We start from the raw sequence: 8,867 nt of genomic DNA, 5'->3' as shown, positions 1-8,867 counted from the left end.
GTAGGGCCTCCTTTTGCAGCCAATACAGCATCAATTTGTCTTGGGAATGACAGATACAAGTCCTTCACAGTGGCCAGAGGGATTTTGAGCCATTCCTCATCCAAAACAGTGGCCAGGTCACTATGTGATGCTGGTAGAGGAAAATGTTTTTTGACTTGCTCCTCCAAAATACCCCAAAGTGGCTCAAAAATATTTAGATCTGGTGACTGTGCAGGCCACAGGAGATGTTCAACTTCACTTTCAGGTTCATCAAACCATTCTGTCACAATCTTGCTGTGTGTAATGGGCATTATCATGCTAATACTGTACACTGCACCCCCTTCAGGGTACAATGCTTGAACCATTAGATGCACATGGTCCTCCAAAATGGCTTGATAGTCCTTGGCAGTGATGTGCTGATCAAGCACAGTAGGGAATGCCATGATATTGCAGCCCAAACCAGCACTGATCCACCCCTGTGCTTTACTCTGGGCAGGCAACAGTCTGGGTATTAAGCCTTTTTGGGGCTTTTCCACACTGCAACTTTTACAGATGTGGGAAAGACAGCGAAGGTGGACTCATCAGAGAACAATACATGTTTCACATTGTCCACAGACCACAGCCCAGATTTGCACTATTGGCACCAATGAAACCCACATTTGGCATTGGCATAAATGACCAAATGATTGGCTATAGCAGCCCGACCATGAATATTGAGCTCCCGAAAAACAGTTTTAGTGGAAACAGGAGAGTTGAGGTAAGGCCTACACATTTAATCAGCTTTGAGTTGGACAGCTGTGGTTTTTAGTTTTTTTGATACAATTCAGGTTAGTACCTGAACATCCCTTTCAGACAGCTTCCTCTTGACACTTACTCCAGTTGGATGTGGTTCTTTCTAGGTGGTTGTATGCCGACTTTGCCCTGGATATCGTGGCTCTCGATACACCACAAAGACTTGAAGAGCCAGTGAGATGCGCACCAACAATTCATCATCTTTTGACCTCTGTCTCCCATTATGTTGTGTGGATTGCAATATTTTACATACAGTTGTGCAATTGCTCCAGTAGCCCCTCATTGCAGAACACATGAGATCCAGGAGGCGGAGACGGGTAGATTAAGGGATATGGAATGTGGGAGGAGTTGGATCCTGATCGAGGGGGTGGAGATGGGTAGGTTTAGATCCAGGGGGTGGATACGGATATGTTTAGGGATATGTAATGTTTAGGGAGTAAACCTCGCCCCCTGGATCTCGTGTTCTGCCGTTAGAACGAATGACGAACATACAGTAGCTAAAGCGCATTGATGCCACAAGGGATCGTTGTCAAAGTGAATTATTGACAAAGTCATTACCGAGGTGATATTGCACACATGCATATAGGCTATGTTAGCTACATGAACATGTGTTTATTTATTTTATTTAATGAAAAACTATGGGCTCTGTTCATACTCCGCTTTTTAAAACTGCATGAACCATCCATTCAAGACACAGCTAACAAAGACTGTAAGTGTTCGCTATAAGAACTCAAGAAATCATGAGTTGCATTTAATTCAGAAATAACTCTATTCTATTTTTATCCAAACTATCCAATGTTAGACCTTTGGAGATCGGATCTGTGCATTAAGTGTAAATGCAGCCTTTGTGCCGGTCCAGATCTGGCCTACATCTGCCACGCGTGGTATGATGATCTGGGCCACGTGGTGTGGAATGATGTCACTTGGGCAAACGGCTCCTGTTTGCCAGATCTGAGCCACAAGCAGGACATAGCAATGTCAGCTAAGTCAAAGAAATAAACCAGCTCCACATATTACTAACCAGATTGACTTTATTTCTGTCATTCATCTTCAGAAGTTCTTAGTGAGAATTAACAGAAGTTTAATGCTCATGTTTGTTTCATTTGAAGTCACTCTAATGGTGATTGGTATTTACATTAGTTGGGCTCTTAACTCTTATAATATGTTTGTCTTCTCTGGCTGCTGTGACAGTGTGTTTGTTAAACATGTTTGCAGCAAATAAAGCTGAACTGAGATCAGATGATGATTTTATAATCATTGCAAAATAGCATGAATTTCTGATGTCATTTGAATGTAATGATTGTGTTATGCATTAATACATTTGAATTACAAACCCTGTTTTACTGCAACACGAGATCACATTGTATTGGAGAAATCAGTTAGAAGATTAAAAAAAAAAAAAAAAAAATATATAAGCAGAAAACAGTAAACTGCAATGACAAACACAGATATGAGCAATCAGTGTATGAATCTCAACAATGGCAGATGGTTTTCATTACTGTCAGTCAGTTTTTTCCAGTTACGAGATCTCAGTATGGTATGTTTTGTTCTTTTATGAGATTTTAATGACAGTGGGTTTTATTCTAAGAGATGTGAATGATAGTCGGTTTTGTTCCTTTACGAGATTTCAATGACAGATGGTTTTCATTACTGTCAGACAGTTTTGTTCAGTTACGAGATCTCAATACGGTATTGTTCTTTTACAAGATTTTAATGACAGTTGGTTTTATTCCGTTACAAGATTTCAATGATGGTCAGTTGTATTCGGTCATTAGATTTCAATGACGGTTGGTTTTGCTGAGTTATGAGATTTCAAAAACGGTCAGTTTTGCTGGGTTATGAGATTTCAATGATGGTCGTTTTTTTTTTTTCATCTACGAGATTTCAATAACAACCATTTGTTACATTACAAGATTTCAATGTTACTCGGTTTTGCTCCCTAAGGAGATTTTAATGACAGTTGGTTTTATTCCATTACGAGATTTCTACGGTCGGTTTTGTTCGGTTACGAGATCTCAACAACGGTCGGTTTTGTTCCGTTATGAGATTTCAATGACAGTCGAGTTTGAAACGAAAAAAAAATTGGTTTTGTTTTGTGACAAGATTTTAATGACAGTCGGTTTTCAGTGTCAGTTTTGTTCCATTAGCCTACGAGATTTCAATGACAGTCGGTTTTGTTACTTTATGAGATTTCAATGACGGTCGGTTTTCTTCTGTTATGAGATTTCAAAGATAGTTTTGTTTCATAACGAGATCTTAATGGCAGTCAGTTTTGCTCCTTTAAGAGATTTCAATGACGGTTGGTTATATTCCTTTACGAGATTTCAATGATTGTCTGTTTCTTTCCATTACAACATTTCAATGATGGTCGGTTTTGTTCCATTGCAAAATTTTAATGACGGTCGGTTTTCAGTTTTATTTGGTTAAAAGATTTCAATGACAGTTCATTTTTTCCGCTACAAGATTTCAATAAGAGCAAATGTTAATCTCTGAACATATTTTTGTTGTGAAAATGAAATGTGAATATATATCGCCATAACATTTTGCTCAGATACCAAATATTTTGACAATTAAATACATATACACTTCTGGTGATGCATGGATTAATATTTTATTATTTATCTATTTATATATTTTATAAGTCCCACTTACAGTGGTTCAGACTGCACAGGTTACATACATACATTTTAAACATGGTGTGTATTGAAATCTTTCTGTGGTTAGAAATATTTTGTAACAATAAATAATCTTTCCAAAATATAAATATTTTGTAACAATATACACTACTATTCAACTACTGTTTGGGGTCAGTCATTTTTTTTCTTTCTTTTTTGAAAGCAAAATTAATCATTTTATTCAGTAAGTATATGTTAAACTGATTACAAGTGATAATAAAGGCTTATATTGTTAGAAAAGATTTCTATTTTGAATACATTTCTGTTCTTTTTAACCTTTTATTCCTCAATGAAAAAAGTATCACAGGTTCCAAAAAATATTAAGCAGCATAACTGTTTCCAACACTGATAATAAATCAGCATACTAGAATGATTTCTGAAGTATCATGTGACACTGAAGACTGGTGTAATGGCTGATTAAAATTCAGCTTTGAATCAAAGAAACTTACTACCTAACTACCTGCATGGTATGTGATGCAATGTAGGGATTATTTTTGCCCCAGGGTTACACCCTATCTGCAGTTTATCTTAACCCTTTATTCAGCACAGTTTATGACGACTGTACTGGGGCGTTGGGCAATATGTGATGTGCTGTATGGACTATTTTACACTAGGGTTACACCCTTTATACAGTACAGTTTATTACGACTATTCTGGGGCGTTAGAACCCACTGGCCTCTCTAACACCTCTTCCCACAGCTACCCAGCCTCCCAGGAGATCTCCCATCCAGATATAGACCGGGCTCAACCCTGCTTAGCTTCAGTGAGTGTGCAAGTGAAAGCTTCAGGTTGACCGCTGCTGGGCTTCTCAACCACAGACATTGGTGACATGCTTCATGCTGCAATACATTCTATAACAGACCATTAATAAGTTGAAAATTAACTGCATTACATCTGCATGATAAAAAAACAAAACAAAAAAACAAACAAAACAAAAAATAGAAATGAATTTGAATGAAAAAGATCTCAACAAAACATGGCTGAAACATTTGAAATAAAAGAATTATTTACAATTGATATAAGAACAATTTAAATGTTTTTTTTTTATTTAACTAAGAAACAAGTCAAATTAGGTTAATGAACATGAGCTGTGGTATTGAAAACTTAAAGTTCACTTTACTTTCGTAAAGCGATTCCAACTAAATTTTACAAGATCAAATAACTAAATTTGTCAAGTTGAAAACACTTAAAACAAAAAGTTAAGTTAAAGAAACTTCCTTTTTTTCTTTTTTTACAGTGGTAAACAGGAGCATTCCGCCCAACGGTCCACGCCACATCTTGTGTGTCATTTGGAACTCATTTATAGAGTTATTTTTATTAAAAATATATGTTGATAATGATTAAACACTTCAAAGGCACCATTTTAGGTAGCCTATATAAAAGGATGGATGTGTGTGTGTGTGTGTGTGTGTGTGAGAGAGAGTCTGGTGGTTAGTCCAATAATACAATGATATCAATAATTTAATGAATAATGCCTATTTTACTACTCTAAACCAATAAATAAAAATGTTTGAGGTCCATTAGCCCCAACCCAATCCCCTCTCGCCGATGACCTCACCATCCCCCTTGAGTTGGTTTTTTTTTTCCTTTTACAATTCCACCTCTGCCTGTACCTGATGCTTCTATGACACAGGGCAATGCTGAGACTTGGCTCTTCCACTTCTTACAATGCACTTTCCTTTTAATATAGCTTAAACAGTAATTAACAGACACGTATATATAACTCGCAAACACTGTTTAAAATTCAATTAAATATTTATAAAAATGACTTCAAATTAAGTTGTGCCAGAGCGTAATGAGAACATTGATATTTTCAGTAACCTCTGATCCTTAATCACATTGGACAATTACGCTTTCCTAATTTTCATAGAGATTGTGCAGAATTCACTTGAACGTAGTTTCAGTCATCTAGATTGATGGTCTTTATGTTGGCGGATTTTACAGTCTGAGCTAATTGCCTTCCCTCCCCCTCAGTACCTCAAAACTATTTTCATCACTCTTAGTGGCCAACAACCAGAAAAAAAGAAAGCATTGTCATCAATCATCACTGGGCTGCTATCATGGTTGTTTCAGAAGTAAAGCAGACATGATTAAAATACAGCATTAAGAAAATGCCAAATGCATGATTTTTAGGAGTCATGCGTGACCTTTTTATATGTGGAAGAAATATACAACAATTCAGTGCAAACAGTTAGCGATAGAGTGCACAATTGTACTATATGGAGCAGCACTTATTTAAGCTGTGACCACAAAAAGTGCTGCGTAACAGCAGAACAGTACAAGGTGCCATATGAGTCAGATATTGTGGTGCTGTTATACACGTCATTATAATAATACATCTACATTTGTCCCTCTCTGCTCTTGATCAGTGCTATAATCGAAACAAACAAAAAGCGTCATGTAACGAAGCACAAGTAAGGTCATGCAATTATAAGTGAAAATGTAATTTTGGTGCTCTCTGACTTTAGCTCTTGAAACAGACGAAGCCGAGAGCCTCCCTTACCAGGGATCTTATTAAAGGCAGCCGTCATTTAGAATATAAAAAAAGAAACATGATTTGATACATCCATGCCCACAATTGCATTCTTTATGAAACAAATGTTGACAGGAACGTAATGCTTCTTAACTCTTTTCATTGACATTTAAATTTCTATTAAAGTCTGACCCTTTAATGACCTCAGTATTTGAGAAATCAAGGGATACTGTATCCATTTTGAAACAATAGTGAATTTATAAGGGACCATCTTTTGGTCACCAAGTAATACTTGTGCTCCAGGTTGAACTGATGAAAACGTTCAAAAGCATCTAAAGGATGATTAGAAATAGTCATAACAAAAGGTGGTGATCAAAAGAGGTCAGTAAGGTCAAATTGGAACTATAATTTTAGTTCTAATTTTAGGTCTTTAACATGGTCCAATTAAGTGGCATTATAGTTAACCAATTAAGGTGTATACATGCTGGACAAAGGTACAATCTAGGTCTATTATTCGGTACGATTAGAGTCAGACTGAAGTGTTTACATTTCAAAAGAAAGATTTTTTTTTTTTTAACTAAAACATGACTTTTAAAGTGAATATAAAAGACACATATTAAAGATACATTTTAACAGTCTTTGTTACGGTATGTTAAGATATTTTTTCTTTGTTATAATTGAGCATAAATAATTGAACGCTTCATAAAGCAGAAGTAGTGTACCAGCTCTGCACTGATCCATGTGTCAACTTGGGTAAAAGCATTAGCATGTTTTGATTAGCATGTCAAAGAAGTCCTGAACATGTATATAGCCAGCATCAAGAAATGAGAAGTGGAAAAACTGAGCTGCCTTATTACATTTGAAAGAAAGAAAGAAAGAAAGAAAGAAAGAAAGAAAGAAAGAAAGAAAGAAAGAAAGAAAGAAAGAAAGAAAGAAAGAAAGAAAGAAAGAAAGAAAGAAAGAAAGAAAGAAAGAAAGAAAGAAAGAAAGAAAGAAAGAAAGAAAGAAAGAAAGAAAGAAAGAAAGTGCATTCAGCTGTTTGAAGCTGAGGTTTTCTTCCACCTTGAAAAAAAATGGCCGACAAGTGTCTGAAACAACAATTTTAATTATCAAATCATAATAAAATAAAGAGCAAAACATATGAAAATATTCACTACCTTTAAATATCAACCCTATTTCTTAAAGGTGCCTTTAATCAAAACAATAAATGAAACAGTAAAAACCTTGTGTGTAATAAATTGCTAAAAATGTCATGCAGAGACTATATGTTTTCACACAATTTGAATTTGCAGCAGTTCCATTAGTGTGATTATACAAGTTGCTGTTCAACAGTTAATATTACTTTTTCACATCTTTCATTATCAAACCTTTTAATATTTCAGCAATACTTTTCCCTCTACAGCAAAAAAAATCTTGTGCAATACATTTTGCAATCAAGTGTCACGGGGGACCTTACTGTGGATTTAGAGTTTCTCATGCATATTTTGTTAATCATCTCAAAACACTTTATTCTGAATCACTGTTAGTTTCTGGATATAAACAAAAAAACAAGACTACACCTTGGTCACCCAACTTAAATGGATCATTTAATTCCACAAGATCATGCAGTAAATTTGATCCCAGGTAAGTCTGTGTGGCATTCTAGGAAGAACTCCCCCGAGATCAAACCTAGATGACGTTCACCAGAAATAAGCATTTACAGTCAGAGTGACTATTGCTATACTTCCTGTCGCCTTATTCATAGTGACTTGAAACCTATACTTACTGGTAGAAAAGAAAGGCATAATGTACTTTCCTATGTCTCAGACAATCACCCAAAAAGTCTATCTAAAGGAGAAGAAAGCACTGAGGCATTTAGACAGGTTCAGTTAGACGTTGACCATCATTAATTGCAGTCTGCAGGAGAGGGGGAAGGCGCAGTGGTCAAGTTGCTGTCGCTGGGGCCAGGGTTGGACTCCGCTTCCATATTTGTACTGACCTTATCCATGATGTACCCATAGAGACTGATGTTAGGCCACTGGCCATGCTTAGACACCACATTAGAGTACTGCTTTAAGTGGAAGTACAAATCGCCTATGAGAGAGAGAGAGAAAGAGGAAGAGAGAAAAAAAAAGAAAAAAAAGATTTGAGGGATGGTGAGCATCATGGCGTCAGCCAAGTCCAGAGCCATTCATAAATCACAGAGCGCACGAGTTTACTGCCGTCTCCACTTTAGTACAATAGATGGCTGACAGCGTTTTCTCAAAAAGGTTTCAATAAACGTCAGAAAGGAAAAATGGGACAGAAACAGCGGGGTCAGTTGAGGCAGAACTTCACAATACTGAAGAGCACTAATGTTATCATGTAATTATGTAAAACAAATGGCTCAATATTGCAGGAATTGTTAAATGTATTGTCATATTTAATTAGCCAGTGTACTTATGATTTTTTTCTTGTGTGTGTGTGTGTGTGTATATTTTTATATAATATTCAGCTTTGGCATTTAAATATTGAATAATATTGAATAATATTTCACAATGTTACAGTTTTTATTGTAAATGTAGCCTTGGTGAGCATAAGAGATCTTACCAACCCAAAACTTTTAAACATCTGTCAGTCTGTCTATTTTTTATTCATACATAATAAAATATCTAAACATCCACCTCCAATAAGAACAGGACAAACATCCATTTTTATGATGCGTGTCAAAGATCTGAATGTAGCAGGCCTCTTACCAACTGTGACGCAATTGTCTTTAAGAAAGATGTACAAGTCATGGACGTCCCTCATGAGTCTTTTATCTCCAAATGTGAAGTAGGTCACATCTCTCCCGGCCTCAGAAGCTGCCATCAACTGCAGCAGAGCTGGAAGGACAAACAGATTCAGCCGACAGGGAGCAAAAGTTTCTAAAGCCATAAAAACCATTTAGGAAGCCTTTCATATTTCGTATTCGTTTCTATTTACTGCGC

At 36.2% G+C, this 8,867-nt stretch overlaps 1 protein-coding gene across 3 annotated transcripts in view; it reads right to left on the bottom strand.

Annotated features, from left to right (window-relative positions):
- Nucleotides 1-7,004: 7,004 nt before the first annotated feature.
- parga (poly (ADP-ribose) glycohydrolase a) overlaps nt 7,005-8,867 on the bottom strand; it is a 34,882-nt gene continuing 33,019 nt past the window's right edge. For all 3 annotated transcript variants that reach the window (XM_048205135.1, XM_048205137.1, XM_048205136.1), the window contains 2 exons: nt 8,634-8,762; nt 7,005-7,992 (listed from right to left, as the gene is read on the bottom strand). In XM_048205135.1, coding sequence (XP_048061092.1) covers nt 7,805-7,992; nt 8,634-8,762 — 317 coding nt within the window. In that variant the 3' untranslated portion in view covers nt 7,005-7,804. The remainder of the gene's footprint in view (nt 7,993-8,633; nt 8,763-8,867) is intronic.

This window comes from Megalobrama amblycephala, linkage group LG10, assembly GCF_018812025.1.
Source record: "Megalobrama amblycephala isolate DHTTF-2021 linkage group LG10, ASM1881202v1, whole genome shotgun sequence".
Classification (NCBI taxonomy): domain Eukaryota; kingdom Metazoa; phylum Chordata; class Actinopteri; order Cypriniformes; family Xenocyprididae; genus Megalobrama; species Megalobrama amblycephala.
This window is presented reverse-complemented; position numbering and strand designations above follow the sequence as displayed.